Below are 17,059 nucleotides of genomic sequence, written 5' to 3' on the forward strand. Positions count from 1 at the left end.
CTACCAGTACGTAAAAAAAAAAAGTGAAAGGAATCTGGCCTGGCTTTGGAGTGCGAGAGTATAGCGTGCTGCGTGCAATATTTCCTCCTTGGTGCTCTGGCAGTTTTCAGCATGGTGGCCCAGTGGAAGGGGTTAAGCACCACTCGTCTTGCGGGGACGGCTACATGGTGTGCAGGCCAGTGGCTCCAAGTGGAGGGGGTGAGCTTGGGATCACACCTTCTGGGTGTTTGTTGTTGCCACGGCTGGAGTCTTTCAGCTCTGGTTCCCTGGTTCAGCTTCCTAGCGCCTTGGCGGGATGTGGGAATGGCGGCCGTTTTGTCTTCAGTGCGAGGGTCCGGTGCAGGCCACTGAGAAGTTGGTGCTTCCTTCGGGAGGGGGGGGGAGAGGGGGGAGCCGAGGATCATGAGATGCCCTTCTCTCCGAAGTCTGTTTTGCTGTACAAGGCCTACCTTCTGACGCAGGGGGTGTCTTGTCCAGTGGGTTCAGCAGCTTTGGGGCACGCAGAAGCAGGGGTGTCGTGGCCCCCAAGAGATTACAGACAGAGCCTGTCGAGGATCTCGGGGAGACTTGGTCTTGGGTCTCTCTTCAGTTGGAGACTGGGTCAGCGTGCTGTAAGGGACCCTCAGTAGCTGAGCCCTTAGAGGACAGGGAGCTCCCTCTGTGGGAGGGAAATGACCGAGTCCTGTGGCTGTTTCAGTGGGAAGAGTTGGGCTCTCTGATCACAGATGTGCTGGTGGTGTTATCTACTGAGGGGCCTTAGGGGTCTGTCCAAGGCGTTCCCTATGCACCTGGATATTTAGGACCTGATTACCATGGAGTGGAGCTCACCGAACTCAGGTCTCAAGGTGGGGAGAGCCATTGCACATCTCTATCCTTTAGTGCCGGAGGAGAAGGAAAAGTTTGCCTTTCTTAAGGTGGATTCTTTGGTGGCAGTGGTCACCAAAAAAACTATCTTGCCAGTCGAAGGCGGCGTGGCCTTCAAGGATCTGCAAGATAGTAAGCTGGAGCAGGCCTTGAGGCTGGCCTTTGAGGTGGCCGCTTTGGCTCCATTTGTAGCTCTTTTGTTGTACGAGCCTGTTTGCTGTGGCCCCAGAAGTCTGATTGCTGGGGCAGTCCCCAGGTGGGCTTGGCCTATCTGTTGGATGCTGTGCATGTCTGGTTTCGGTCAAGGGTATGTCGGTGTTCTCTGAGGTGTCAGCTATGGTTGAAGGCTTGGGCGGAGGATGCTGCCTCTAAGGCTTGTCTGGCCAAGTTGCCCTTTTGGGGTAAATTGCTGTTTGGAGAAGACCTTGGCACTTTGGTTAAGGAACTGGGTGAGACTAAGCCTCAGCGTCTCTCCGAGGACAAGCCTCGCTCCAGGTTGTCCCAGGGGGCTCGGCACGTGCCTGGTTTTGGGATAACAAGAAATATAGGCCTGACTGCCTATCCTACAGCCAGAAAATACGGTTTCAACTCTGTCAGTCTTCCTTTTGGGGGGGGATAGGAAACCTCCAGGGCATGTGGGGAGGGCGGTTGCCACTTCCAGGCAAGCTCAATGATGCTAGGTTGGCTTACCTGCCCGGGACGAAAGGGGGATGACTTCAGATGTTCGGGACATGTGGGCAACCGTTACCAATGACCAGTGGGTGCTGGATATTCTGGGCGATGTCTACAAGCTGGAGTTCTTCTGCCCCATCGCTCCTCTCTCCTTACGGTCCCCTTGTCAGGGGGCCGTCAGGGCAGCACAGATCAAAACCACTGTGAAGGCTTTGCTGGGCCTGTAGACCATTGTTCCCATGCCTCCTGCCGAGCGTGGATTAGGTCAGTACTCCATCTATTTCGTGATCCCGAAGAAAGAGGGCTCCGTGCGGCCTATTCTGGACCTCAAAGGGGTCAACAAGTTCCTGCGCCTGACACATTTTCAGATGGAAACAATCAAGGTCCGTGATTGCGTCAGTGCGAGAGGGGGAGTTTCTCACTGCTCTTGACTTGGAGGTGTGTGCACACAGCTATATCTGGGGGCCACATCAACAATTCATGCATTTCGCTGTTTTGGGCCATCATTTTCATTTTTGAGCCCTTCCGTTCGGTCTAGCCACAGCCCCAAGGACCTTCTCCAAGGTCATAGTGGTGGTAGCGGTCTTTCTGTGATGGCAAGGGGTTGTGTTCACCTGAATCTGGATGACAGGCTGATCCATTTGTCGTCGTACCAGGACAGCGTGGAGGCCACTTCCAAGGTGGCTCGCCTTCTCTAGTCTTTGGGTTGGGTGATTAATTTCACCAAGAGCAGGCTGGTCCTGTCACAACAGCTGAGTATTTGGGGGCCCTCTTCAATACTCAACGTGCTCAGATCTTCCTGACAGAGGGCAGCTTGCGAAGCTGGTGAGCCAGGTCCGTTCAGTCCTGCTTCTCCCTCGGCCAAGGGCCTAAGATTATGTGCAGGTCATCGGATCTATGACAGGAGCCATGGAAATGGTCCGTTGGGTGAGGGCGCACATGCGACCGCTGCAGCAGCCCCTGCTTAGCCACTGGTCGCAGATTTCAGAAGACTATGGAGTCTGGCTTCCCTGGTTTTTGGAAGCCAGATGGAACCTGAGGTGGTGGTGGCTCCTTCCCAGGTCATTGTGTCTGGGTATGCCCTTCCCTATCCTGCATTGGGTAGTAGTGACCACGGATGCCAGCCTGTCAGGCCGGGGAGCCCATTGCGAGGGTCGCCTGGCTCAGGGCTCTTACATAAGTACATAAGTATTCCCATAGTGTGACAGACCGAAGGTCAATCAAGCCCAGCATCCTGTTTCCAGCAGTGGCCAATCCAGGTCACAAGTACCTGGTAAGATTCCAACAAAGTACAATACATTTTATGCTGCTTATCCTGGAAATAAGCAGTGGATTTTCCTGAAGTCCATTTTAATAACAGTCTATGGATTTTTCCTTTAGGAAGCCATCCAAACCTTTTTAAAACCCCGCTAAGCTAACTGCTTTTACTACATTCTTTATAGCTTCATTGCGTGCCACCTAGTCCTAGTATTTTTGGAAAGAATAAACAATCAATTCACGTCTACCAGTTTCACTCAGCCCATTATTTTATAGACCTGTATCATATCTCCCCTCAGCCATTTATTTCTCCAAGCTGAAGAGCCCTAGATGCTTTAGCCTTTACTCATAGGGAAGTTGTCTCATCCCCTTTATCATTTTCATCGTCCTTTTCTGTACCTTTTCTAATTCCACTCTATCTTTTTTGAGGTGCGGAGACCAGAATTGAACACAGTATTCGAGGTGCGGTCGCACCATGGAGTGATACTGTCACGTCTGTGGCCGTGACCACCCTCATACTTACCCTGTTTCTGGGAGTCAGTGGCTGTGCTGGCTTCTGCTTGTCTCTGTGTCTGTCTCTGTCTTAGTTTCTCTCTGGCTCTGTGTGCTGATTGCCTTACTGGACCTCACCTGTGTGGGCTATGCCTCTTCCAAGATGGCTGCCGACTCCTCTATGCCAGTATCCAAGATGGCTCCCGCTTGTCCTTCCTGTGGGCTGACTTCTCTGAGTGTCAAGCCTCTGTTTGGAAGCAAGGAGATTGCTGCAGCTGTGCCTCTGGTGTTGAAGAGCTTTATTAATCACTTGGAGACTGCAGCCCTTGCCTTTGCATCGTCTAAGGGCCCTGGTATGTAGAGTGCTCTGTGCACTGCTACATTGTCCAGCTCAGTGCGAGTTCCTAGTGTTTGACTTGTTAGCTTGGGCACAGTTTTGCTTGTTAGCCTGTGTACAGCTTTACCAGTTCTCCTGTGTTTGCTTAGTGTATTGCTTTGAACCTGCCTACTGCCGGAACCCGGACATTCCCTGCCTGTCTGCCTTGCTTTCGCCTAGGTGCCTGGGGGCACTTCTGTATCCTGATTCCTGCTGTTCCTGCTTGCAAGTTCCAGTTCCGGTTTTTCCTGTAAGCCCTGCCGGCTGCCCGAACCCGAGGGCTCAACCCTCGGGGAAAGGTGGCTAAGCGTAGGTGAAGCCTAGGTCCAGTGTGTTCCAGTCCAGTGGGTCCACTCCAGTGTGTTCCAGTCCAGCGGGCTCCACTCCAGTGTGCACCCGTCCGGTGCGTTCCAGTCCTGGGTATTCCTGTATAGAACTCCAGTCCGGGGTTCCGGTGCAGTCTTGTCTCGTCTCTACCTTGAAGGTGATCTAGCCTGCCACTGCCGCTCCACGGTAGTGGCCCAAGGACTCACGAACCCAGTGCTCCCGGGGAAGAAGCCTGACAGTATGCCAAGGTCCTCGGGAACGCGACAGATATAAAGGCATTATCCTCATTTTTGTTTTCCATTCCTTTCCTAATAATACCCAACATTCTATTTGCTTTGTTTGCCGCTGCCGCCGCACATTGAGCAAAGGGTTTCAACATAATATCAATGTTGACGCCTAGATCCCTTTCCTGGTCGGTGACTCCTAACGTGGAACCTTGCATTATTTTACTTATTTATTGCACTTGTATCCCACATTTTCCCACCTATTTGCAGGCTCAATGTGGCTTACAGAGACCTGTAATGGCAGCGCCATTCCAGGGTAAAAGGCACAATTGGTGTTACAAAAAGATTAAGGCTGACAGAAAAGAACTAAGCAGCAGTTATAGAGAGAAGCCTTTCCGAGTATGGGTGAGGTGTTTGCGTGTTATAATTGGGCTATTGTTGAAGAGAGAGGTTTTCAGGGATTTACGAAAGTTATTTATTTCATTGGTTGTTTTCAAATCTGTTGGTAGAGCATTCCACAGCTGTATGCTCATGTAAGAAAAGCTAGATGCACGCATTAGTTTGTATTTTAATCCTTTACAGCTGGGGTAGTGCAGATTAAGAAATGCACGGGCAGATCTTTTAGCATTTCTGGAAGGTAGTTCCACGAGGTCTAGCATATAGGTCGGGGCATCGCCGTATATGATTTTGTGCACAGTCGTGCAGATCTTGAACGCGATCCGTTCTTTAAGTGGGAGCCAGTGTAGTTTCTTTCTTAGGGATTTTGCACTTTCATATTTTGTTTTTCCAAATATGAGTCTGGCTGCGGTATTCTGGGCTGTTTGAAGTTTCTTGACAAGTTGATCTTTGCAGCCAGCGTAGAGTGCGTTGCAGTAATCTAGGTGACTTAATATCATTGACTGTATCAAGTTGTGAAAAATGGATCTCGGGAAGAAAGGTTTTACTCTTTTGAGTTTCCACATGGAGTAGAACATCTTCTTAGTTATGTTCTTCACATGGTTTTCGATTGTGAGATTTCGATCAATGGTAACTCCAAGAATTTTCAGAGTGTCTGAGATGGGAAGGGAGTGGTTTGGTATGGTTATAGTGGCGAACTTCTTTGTATTATGTTGTGAGGTGAGTATGAGGCATTGTGTTTTTTCTGTATTGAGTTTTAGCTGAAAAGCATCCGCCCAGGTGTGCATGATTTGGAAGCTTTGGTTGATATCATTGGTGATCTCTTTTAGATCATGTTTGAATGGAATGTAGATCGTGACATCATCTGCATAAATGTAAGGGTTGAGGTTTTGATTAGGTAGTAGTTTGGCCAAGGGTATCGTCATTAGATTGAATAGGGTCAGTGAGGTGGGGGGGGGGGGAATCCCTGGGGAACATAGCTACGACTCGGGTTTCTCTTTCTTACATGCATCACTTTGCACTTGCTCACATTAAACGTCATCTGCCATTTAGATGCCCAGTCTCCCAGACTCATAAGGCCCTCTTGTAATTTTTTTACAATCCTCTTTAAATTTAACAACTTTGAATAACTTTTTTTTGTTACATTTGTACCCCGCGCTTTCCCACTCATGGCAGGCTCAATGCGGCTTAGGTACCTATTTGTACCTGGGGCAATGGAGGGTTAAGTGACTTGCCCAGAGTCACAAGGAGCTGCCTGTGCATGAAGTGGGAATCGAACTCAGTTCCTCAGTTCCCCAGTACCAAAGTCCACCACCCTAACCACTAGGCCACTCCTCCACTTTGTGTCATCAGCAAATTATTTACCTCACTAGTTACTCCCATCTCTAGATCATTTAGAAATAATGTTAAAAAGCAGCAGTCCCAGCACAGACCCCTGAGGAACTCCACTATCTACCCTTCTCCATTGATGATACTGACCATTTAACCCTACTCTCTGTTTTCTATCTTTTAACCAGTTTTTAATCCACAATAGGTACTACACACCTCAGTGCTTGTTGCATATTTTTGGCCATGGGTTGGGTTTGTACTGGCGAAATTGTGGGGCAGTAGGGGACGTACCATATTTGGTGGTCCTGTCCTTTAGCTCATCATTTTTTGACAGAAGTAATCTATGTTGCAGCATAGTTACCTCCTTAAAGCAAAACATTGCTTATTAAACTTCAAACATTGGGGGATTAAAAAAGAATCTTATAAATTGGCTACCAACCTGTTTAAAGCTGCTTTGCTGACCAAGCTAACGGCATTGCAAACTTGCTACCCGGCAAAATTTCATAGAGTCTGTGATACTTAAATTGCTTACTCCAGTGCCTCTATGCTTCCCTAAAGGATGGATGGTCTGCTTGTAACTCTGGATTTTGAAAAGGCATTTGATAAAGTACCTCATGAAAGACTCCAGAAGAAATTGGAGAGTCATGGGATAGGAGATAGTGTCCTATTGTGGATAAAAAGCTGATTAAAAGATCAATATTCTCAATGGAGAAGTTTGGATAGTGAGGTTCCCCAGGGGTCTGTGCTGGGACTGCTGCTTTTTAACATATTTATAAATGAACTAGAGATGGGAATAGCTAGTGAGGTAATTAAATTTGCTGACGACACAAAATTATTCAAAGTTATTAAATTGCATTAAGATTGTGAAAAATTACAAGAGGACCTTACGAGACTGGACATCTAATTGGCAGATGATGTTTAATGTGTGCAAGTGCAAAGTGATGCATGTGGGAAAGCTGAATCCAAATTACAGCTACTAATGCAAGGTTCCACATCATGAGTCACCGACCAGGAAAGGGATCTAGGTGTCATCGTCGATGGTACGTTGAAACCTTCTGCTCAGTGTGTGGCGGCGGCTAAGAAAGCAAATAGAATGTTAGGTATTATTAGGAAAGGAATGGAAAACAAAAATGAGAATGTTATATGCCTTTGTATCGCTCCATGGTGTGACTGCACCTAGAATATTGTGTTCAATTCTGGTCTCCGCATCTCAGAAGCTTTTAACGTCTTATCCACGATGACTCCCAGATCCCTTTCTAGGTCTGTGACTCTTAACGTGGAACCTTGCATGACATAGCTGTAATTTGGGTTCCTCTTACCCACATGCATCACTTTGCACTTGTCAACATTGAACTTCATCTGCCTCTTGGACTCCCAATCCCCCAGTCTCGTAAGGTCCTCCTGTAATCTTTCACACTCCTCCTGCGACTTGACGACCCTGAATAATTTAGTGTCATCTGCGAATTTAATTACCTCACTAGTTACTCCCATCTCTAGGTCATTTATAAATATGTTAAAAAGCAGCGGTCCCAGCACAGATCCCTGCGGGACTCCACTAATTACCCTTCTCCATTGAGAATACTGACCATTCAACCCTACTCTCTGCTTCCTATCTTTCAACCAGTACCTAATCCATAGTAATACCCTACCTCCGATCCCATGACTCTCCAGTTTCCTCTGGAGTCTTTCATGAGGCACTTTGTCAAACGCCTTTTGAAAATCCAGATACACAATATCCACCGGCTCCCCATTGTCCACATGTTTGTTCACCCCCTCAAAAAAATGCAGTAGATTGGTGAGGCAAGACTTCCCTTCACTAAATCCGTGTTGACTTCACAGTAAAATGCAGGTCTGGCAATTTGCTGCTCTTTTATTTGTCAAATTGCCCTATTACCTCTTCCAGGTTTACAGAGATTCGTTTCCATTCTTCTAGTATCTCCCACATATTTCTTCTTGAAGACCAAACAAAGAATTCATTTAGTCTCTCTGCTATGGCTTTGTCTTTCCTGAGTGCCCCATTTACCCCTCAGTCATCTAGCAGTCCAACTGATTCTTTTACCGGCTTCTTCTGATATACCTGAAAGTTTTTATTTGTTTGTTTTTGCCACCAACGCAATTTTTTTTTAAGTCTCTTTGTCTTCCTTATCAGTGTTTTGCATTTGACTTGCCATTCCTTATGCTGTTTCTTATTGTCTTCAGTTGGATGATTCTTCCAGTTTCGAAAGATGTTGTTTTTAGCTCTAATAGTTTCCTTCGTCTTGCTTTTTAACCTTGCCAGCTGCCATTTGGCCTTCCTTCTACCATTTTTAACAGGTGGAATATAACTAGCTGGTCTGGGCTTCCAGGATTGTATTTTTGAATAATATATCAACAAATAGTGGACCAATGGTTCACCGTAGAAATATATATACATATATGTGGAAGGAGAAATGGGGGAAAAAGTCTCATATATCACCGAATCATCACTCCATTATTCACTTTGAGAAGATTTATTTGAAAAACCCTTTGGTGATTAGTGTAATCATTGACAAAAAAAATTCCTCCATCCAAATAATGTGTGAATTTCAAAAGTGATTCCTATCTGAATATTACTTAATTGGTTAGTCAATACAAAAACAGTGCATAGTGTGCAGAGTGACTGGTGGTAAGCTTGAAAAATGATGCAGGGTAGCACTTATCTTTGGTTCCCTAGGTCCCGATGGACATCCGTTTCGCCATTGCTTTATCGTGGGATTGGAGCTGAAAAACCTGCCAAAAATTGATAACCGTCACTCCTCAGAAACAGTGACTATCCAGTAAATCAAAACAATCATAAAAACCTGACTCTGTGACCTCACGCCTGCTGTATTCTGGTATCGCCGCCAAGCTGCCCAAAAAGATGGCGTTGCCGCCCTTTTAACAGGAAATAAAGGGAGTTTGAACTGCAGACAAAAGCTAACAGGAACTTAAGTCAAAATAGTGATATTCTTGGAAAAACTAATTCATATAAAGCAACCCCACTATAAATTAGTATTGAGACCCAAAGGTTCGAGGGAGCGTAAATGAAAGATCCAATAAAGCTCCCTCTGCAACAAAATTCTGTTGATGTCGCCTCTGCGTTGTGAAGGATAAATGTAGTCAATCGCAAAGCATTTCAAGTATGTAAGATTGTGTGCTTGTGTCATACCATGTTGAACTGTTGGAGCTCCTAGACATTGTCTCGTCACACAAGATCTGTGCTCAGTGACATGTATGCACAAGGTTCTCTTTGTGTTGCTAACATATATCTTGTCATGTAGACATTTGAGCACATAGATGACATGAGAAGTGAGATAAGAAGTGTGATGTCTCAGATAAAATTTCTTGCCTACTGGATTACAAAAAATATCAATTTGTTCAGTGATATCACATGTTTTGGAGCCAGGAGCTCCACATCTGAAATGGCCCGCAGGTAATGTTGTCAAACCTTTATTGTCTTTTGATAGTTGAGCAGGGTTTAATAATTCCTTCAAATTTTTAGCAAGCGAAAATGCCACATGTGAATGTTGTTCTTTGAACACTGGATGGGTCCTCATGAGGTCCCAACTTTGTTTAACTATATATTGGCCACCGTATCCCATCCCGACATAAACCTCACAACAAAAGTGCTTGCAAGTATTTTCAGACGTGTTGTTTATCTTTCAGTAATAAGGCTTTTGTTGTTGTAGTTTGCTGTCTTAAACGCTCTATGCTCTTATGTTGAGGATAATTTCTTGCAGTCAAATTAAGGTAAAACCTTTCCGACTGTGTTTTGAAGTCCTCATTTGCTGTACAAATTCTACAAAACCATAGGAACTGTGAGTATGGTAAGTTGTCGTGCAGTTATCTGGGGGTGGCAACTATGATACTCTAAAATGGTGTTCCTATCTGTAGTCTTAACATTTACGTTCGTGTGAAACCTATTAGAAATCAAAGTGATCTCCACATCTAAAAAATGTATAGAAGGGTTTTTCAAATCTCCTCAAAGTGAATAGTGGAGTGTTGACCCAGTGATATGAGACTTTTCCCCCCATTTCTCCTTCCACATATATGTATATATATTTCTACGGTGAACCATTGGTCCACTATTTGTTGATACATTAGTTTGACATGAATGGACTGCAGTAAGAGCCTTTTGATGGATTAAGTATTTTTGAATAACATCCATACCTGATTCGAATTTTTGACCATTGCAGCAGCTGCTCTAAGTTTTATTTTTGACTTCATCATTTTATCATAGTTTTCTTTTTGAAAATTAAATGGTATTGTATTGGTTTTCCTGCGTATGCTTACTCCAGTTATTATATCAAATCTGATGGCTGTTTTTTTTCTCTGTTCTTTCACTAGTATAGTTCTTTTCCTTTTCCCTATTTCCTTTTGTTATTGTGAACTACTCAGATGGTATATACTTACGATGTGGTTTATTGAGAATAAACTGACTTGACTGTTATCCCATCACCGTTACATCCTTCACCAGATCATGAGTGCCAGTAAGGACTAGGTCTAGATTGTTCCCTCTCTGTTGGTTTGTGAACCAGCTGCTCTGTAACGCTGTCCTTTATTTCGTCGAGGAACCTTACCTCCCTGGCACGCCCTAATGTTAAATGTATCCAGTCAATATCTTGGTAATTGAAACCACCCATTATTATTGTGTTACTAAGTTTGTAGCCTTCTTGATTTCTGCTAACTTTTCTGCTTTCTGGCCAGGTGGAGGGTAGTATACTCCTATCACTATCTTTCCCCTTTATCCCTCATGTAGTGTATGAAGGCTAACCACTTTTTACTTACCTTTTCAGCTACTACTTTTGAGAATCAGTGACCTCCTTTCCCTTGTATGTTTATTTAGTTTCCTAAAGGTTTGTTGCCCTTAAAAAAAATCCTTTCAAACTGCTTTCCTACTTCTTCCAGATGTTCCCTTCCAGCTAACTCCTTGAAATAATCCTCCATCTGAGCAAAGTTAGTTGTTTTGGGGTTTTTTTTTTATCTAGAACCTTCTCTTTTGAATGAACCCACTCCACATCAGTCTTAATAGTAAACCACAACACTGGATGCCAGATTATCACCCACTATAATATCAGAACCACTTTCCCCATTCGTAAGTACCAAGTCCGGTATGGCCCCACAATAGAGAATCCAGGATCTCCCTGCTTCTAGAGGACCTCGCAATAGGGATACCCCAGTTAACATATGGCTTATTAAAATCACCTATTAGTAGTACTTTTCTTTTCAGAGCAATATTTTGAGTGTCTTCAATTCAGTCTGGGTTCCAGATTTTCTTATGTGCTTCCAGCTCCAGAACTTGGTCACATGGCAGCAACCCAGGAAGTTGTTCATGGGCAAAAACCCACATGCGGACTCTGCAACATGCTGTGCTTTCCCATTGATCCTTGCTGTCTCACCGGTTCAAGGTTTGGATGACCTTGGCCAGCATTGATCCACAGTCATCTAGACAGGTGGGCAGTCCCACACTCCTTGAGCAGAATTCCTTTGAATCTGATGAATTGGATTGTGGTTGCCTCAGATCTCAGTCTTAGAGGTTGGGGAGACCACTGTTCTGACAGGATGGTGCAGAGGCGCTAATTGGCACAGGAGGCCAAGTGGTCCATAAATTGCCTGGAGGCAAGAGCTATTTGTCTGTTTTTTTTTCACTTCCTCACGCTGGTTCAGGGCTGAGTGGTGCTTGTAGTGTTTGATAATGCCACGGCTATAGCATATTGCAACAAACAGAGAACAGTGCAGAGGCCATTTATTTTTGATTCCTGGAGTTTGACAAGCTGTGTGCATGCTCCAGCTGCCACTCTTGGTTGCTCATGTAGTGAGGGTGGACATTGTCTATACAGACTTTCTCAGACACCAGATTCTAGATCTGGGGGAGTGGGAGCTCAGTTTGTGGCTTTCCACCTTGTTAACTTCTGAGGAGTTCCAGCATTTGATCTAATGGCAACTTGACAGATTTCCAGATGCCCCTTGGTTCTTCAGCCAGAGGAGAGAGTCTTGGTTGGTGGGGCTGGATACTTTGGTTTAGCCCCTATTCATTTCCCCCTCCCCCCCTCCATGTTTCCTGATAGGTTGGGTGAACTCTGAGGCACCCATCAGTGGTGGTTATGATTTTGCTAGATCTGCCCCACTTCCCTTGGCATGTGGACCTGATTTGGCTCCCTCTTAATGCTTTTTCCTTTCCCAATAGGACTAGGGCTTCTTTTCCAAAGGCTGGTTCTCATACAAGATGTTCTTCCCTTCTAGCTTCCGGCCTCACTCTTGAAAGGTGATGTTTAATTCACTTAGAGTCCAGGTGGCAGCACATGCCTGCTTCAGAAGCAGGGTTGGTGGGACATTTATTTCAGCACTTCATACTAGTTAATTTGATCCGTACTTTGGGCAGTGGTACCCATATGGGATCTCAAATGTTATTGGCCTTTGCTGGACCTCTTTGATCCTCCTGGGAAGCTGTCCTGAAAAATAAGAATATAAGCATTGCCATACTGGGACATATTGAAGGTCCATCAAGCCCAGTATCCCATTTCCAACATAGGCCAGTTCAAGTCCAAGCACCCGTAAGATCCCAAATAGATTTTATGCTGCTTGTCCTATAATTAAGCAGTGAGTTTTCCCAAGTCCATCTTAATAATGGCTTATGGATTTTCTTTTAGGAAATTGTCCAAGCCATTTTTAAACTCTGCTAAGCTAACTGGCTTTACCATTTTTGCTGGCAACAAATTTCAGAGTTTAACCTTCTCAGAGGGTTTTTCTTCTGGCTCTCTGGCTAGAAGGATATGGGAGCTGCAGAACCTCTTGCAGGGACCTTTATTTCTCCTCCTCTTTTGATGGTTTGTTGCATACTGTTCCCTTTTTTTCTGCCGAAAGTGGTTTCTGCTTTTTCATTTGAACCAGATAGTTTCTCTCCTTGTCTTTTGGAGGTCCTTGGTGTTAGGACTGACAGACATTCCATAAACTGGATTCATGCAGTATGTTTCTTTGTTACTTGGAGGTCACTAATCCTTTTTGGATGTTAGATCTTCTTTTTGTCCTCTTATGGCCTTTGTGCTGGATTGGGTTATCTGTTGAGTCAGCCTACATTCTTCAGAGGTGGGGAGAAAAGGTTCCTCCGGGCCTTATTGCTCACTGTACCAGGTTATAGACTGCATACTGGGCTGAAGCAGAGGTAGATATCTGCAGGACTGCAACATGGTCTTGCCTCCATTTTTTTTGTCAAACATAATAAGCTTGATGTTTTAGCTAACTGGGCTAGTGCATTTGGTAGAGTAGTCCTGGAAGATGATGTGTCTTCCCTCTGCCCTGTGGGATAAAAGCTTTATTAAATCCCACAGGTCTGGACTGGTCTAGCAGGTGAAATCTATTCTTGTCTGTTAGTGTTTTTTCTTCAGTCCTGCTAGACCAGTTTAAGACCCACTTAAGAAACTGAGGGATTCTGTAGTTTCCTGGGTATTGGGTGTGCCAACTGTGTGCATGTAGTCAGTTTTGCAAAGATAGCCCTATGGGGCCTTAGTTTTAGGTTTGGTTGGGCTTTCTTGTTCCCTCTTGTTTTGGTTTCTATTGAGTGTTTTTGGTATTAGCATATTGGAATATTCCTGGCTGCACCACAGTTGTACAGATGTCACTGGACTCTTCAAGTCTCTGCCTCCATCTTCTAATAAGGGGACACAATCCATAGGGCTGGAGTGCTCTTGCAGGAATCAAGGAAAGGAAATTAACAGGTAACAGATTTTACCATAGCTTTTGTAAAGTGTTATGTGTATGTAAGTTTAATTTTATTTATTTTTTAAAAAGTATTTTGTTTGGTACACAAAGGTAAGATCTGGCCCAGTTTTCTTTAAAACCTTTCTCTTTTCTGGCAAAAAGCCTTTAAAATATATGAATAGCAAATTTGAAAGAGAATCTTTCTATTTCTCTTGTAGGAACTTCGAATGAGTTCAAATATGCAAATATGTTCCCAGAGTCTTGGCCAAGGGAGTCATGGGAAAATGGTAGGTACCTGACAAGTGTGGTGGTATTTTTTTCCAAGTTTTTTTTAACACATGCATGTGTTCTAGAACTTTACTAACAAAGAGACTGTTTAACTGACAATGTCTTTGTGTGTGTATGTATGTATATTACCTATATTTATAAAATATGAAACTGAAAGAAATAAGTTGCAGCGATATCCTTTTAATAAAATAATAAAGCTAAGCAAACGTTTTCTAATTCCAGTAAACAACAGGACTGTGATAGTATGTATGGTGTTGTCTAGACGTGACTTTTCAGGAACCCAAGTTTCATATTAGTAGGCCCTTAGGCACTGAGAAGTACCAATGTCTTAGTACAGTTGTATACTCTTGGGTGCTTACTGTCAGGAATAGAAAATTATTAGAAAATCTTAGGTGCCAGCAGGGAATTAATTTCTAGAGGCCAGAAAGGCTTGGCATACTCCAAGCCTTTGCTGCTGCAAGCAGACAAGGTTTACAGGACCAACAAATTATCATAAGCAAATAAACTTGGTTCTTGCTTGGATATATGCAAATTTATATTTCTTATCATCTGCTCAACCATTTTGTATGAATGGGTTGTTATCCCTTCCTACCAGCAGGTGGAGATAGAGAAAAGACTGATTCTTCGAGGACAAGCAGGCTGCTTGTTCTCACATGTGGGTCGTCATCCACGGCAGCCCAGGAATTGGTAAACAAATTTTGCAAGCAAAATAAAAGTCAGTGTTTCGGGAAAGTTCCGTCGCGCAAGCGTGCCTCTTTAGTTCTTTTTTTTTTTTTCTCCGCGGTTAGGTGCGGCAGTATTTTCGTTCCGCTCCGTCATGTCCAGGAAGACTGTTTTCACTTCTCTCTTCATTTTATTTTTTTTCTTAAGGATTAAAAAAAAAAAGTTTCCTGTAGTGTTTTTATATTTTTGGCCACTTCTTAACTTTTCTTTTCGATGTGGCCGGCCTTTCAGCTGCACGGTCGAGGTTTTCCCTTTTTTGTGCCTTTTCTTTTTTGGCACAATTGCGTCGTTTGATTTCGCCGAAGCCGTTTTTTCTTCCATGTCATCGAAGACACCCAGCGGCTTCAAACGTTGTACTTGGTGCAACTGGACTATCTCAGGTACCGATACCCACGCTTGGTGCATCCAGGGTCTTGGGCCCGACCATAGCCCAGCCGCTTGTAGTCTGAGTCTTTGTATTAAAAAACGGACCCAAGCGTCTCGAGAGGCCCAACGAGAGAAGCTTTTTGGGGCTCAGTCCGGTCCTTCGACGCCGAGATTGGTACCGAGGTCGGCGGTGGCGGCATCGAAAGGAGCATTGACGTCGAAGGGGGAGGTAATGGCTGCTGAGAGACCAACTCGTGCTGGGAGCAGTGAGGCGTCAAATGGGGCTCCACCTGTCTCGAGGCCTCCTGTTATGAAGGAGACGTGAGGATTCCAGGTCCTCCTCATTGGTACCGAGGAGTCTCGATGACGGGCGTCGAGTGAAGGCTAAGAAGCATCGTCATCGTTCTTCGGTGCATGGTACTGGGAGCTCCGGGGCGTTGAGAGAGTTGGCACCCGAGAAGCGTCTGCGCCGAGAGGATCGCTCCCCCTTTATACAGGAGGTGCCGATTCGTCGGTCTCTTGGCAGCCCGGTGCCTGCTCCCGAGCCTCCACGGATTCTGACACTGCCGGTTCCACTGGCCCTCAGCCTTCTCCGATGGTGGCTCTTGACGAGTGTATCTGGGCCTTATTTCCAGAACTTCTGGAAGGCTTACTGTGGCAATCAGCTTCAGTATTGGGTGTGCTTGCGCCTTCTGTGCCATCTGCTGTAGCGGTGTCTGGCCCTTTACCTGTGGTGAGGTCTCCGACTGCGGTGCTGCCTGCGGCATTGGTGTCGGCTGCCACCCAGGTCGACTCCCCTTCGACATCGGTGGAGGGAGCTTCGCAGCAGTCTGATCGGGCGTCGACTTCTCGGCATCGCCACAGAGGACATCGTTCGTCAGCGTTGAGGCAGGTCCAGTGTCAGAGTACCTTCACACAGGTTGTATCCGACACTGAGCAGGAGTGTTTGTGGGAATCAGAGGAGGATCCTAGGTACTTCTCGTCTGATGAGTCCTTTGGGATTCCCTCTGACCCTCCTCCTCCACTGGAAAGGGAAATGGGACTTGATATACCACCTTTCTGAGGTTTTTGCAACTACATTCAAAGCGGTTTACATATATTCAGGTACTTACTATGTACCAGGGGCAATGGAGGGTTAAGTGACTTGCCCAGAGTCACAAGGAGCTGCAGTGGGAATCAAACTCAGTTCCCCAGGATCAAAGTCCACTGCACTAACCACTAGGCTGCTCCTCCTCTCAGGTGGAGAAAGAAGAATATCTCCACCCGAGAGTCTGTCTTTTTCCTCCTTTGTCCAGGAAATGGCTACGGCTATTCCCTTCCCTGTGGAGGTTGAGGATGAGTCCAGGACTGACATGCTCGAGGTCCTGGATTATTCTTCTCCACCTAAAGAGGCTGTGACAGGTACTGAAGGGAAGTCCTTATGTGAAACTGGTCCACCCCTATGTCTGGCCCTGTGGTTCCCAAGAAAGCTGAGACCCAATACCGGATCCATGGTGAACCTGGATTGATGAGGTCCCAATTACCCCACAATTCCATGGTGGTGGATTGCGCTCTCAAGAGAGCTAGGAGTACTAGAGCCTATGCTTCGGCGCCCCCAGGCAGAGAAGCTAGGACTCTTGACTCTTTTGGGAGAAAGACGTATCAGGCCGCTATGCTCGCTGCCAAGATCCAGGCATACCAGCTCTTCACAAGTGTACACTTGTGGGACTCGATAAGTCAACTGTCCAACTTGGTTGATACACTCCCTGTGGAGCTGGCCAAGCCTTTTGGCCAGGTGGTCAGGCAGCAGAAGGCGTGTCGCAAGTTCCTGACCAGGGGTACTTTTGATGTGACATCCAGGATAGCTGCTCAAGTTATAGTGATGCTCAGACTCTCATGGCTGCGTGTCTTTGACCTGGATCATTCTGTCCAGCAGCGGATGGTGGGTGTTCCTTGCTGGGGGGACAATCTTTTTGGAGAAAAAGTAGAGGATCTTGTTAATCAGATTAAGAAGCATAATGATGCTATGGATTCTCTCTACCACCGGACACCTTCTGCTACAGCCTCCTAA

The 17,059-nt window shown here is 45.5% G+C and overlaps 1 protein-coding gene across 1 annotated transcript in view; it reads left to right on the top strand.

Annotated features, from left to right (window-relative positions):
* Positions 1 to 17,059, top strand: part of ZBTB10 (zinc finger and BTB domain containing 10) — a 137,994-nt gene that overhangs the window by 86,873 nt on the left and 34,062 nt on the right. The window contains exon 3 of the mRNA XM_030215886.1: positions 13,851 to 13,919. Coding sequence (XP_030071746.1) covers positions 13,851 to 13,919 — 69 coding nt within the window. The remainder of the gene's footprint in view (positions 1 to 13,850; positions 13,920 to 17,059) is intronic.

The sequence above is a fragment of the Microcaecilia unicolor genome, chromosome 1 (assembly GCF_901765095.1).
Source record: "Microcaecilia unicolor chromosome 1, aMicUni1.1, whole genome shotgun sequence".
Lineage (NCBI taxonomy): Eukaryota > Metazoa > Chordata > Amphibia > Gymnophiona > Siphonopidae > Microcaecilia > Microcaecilia unicolor.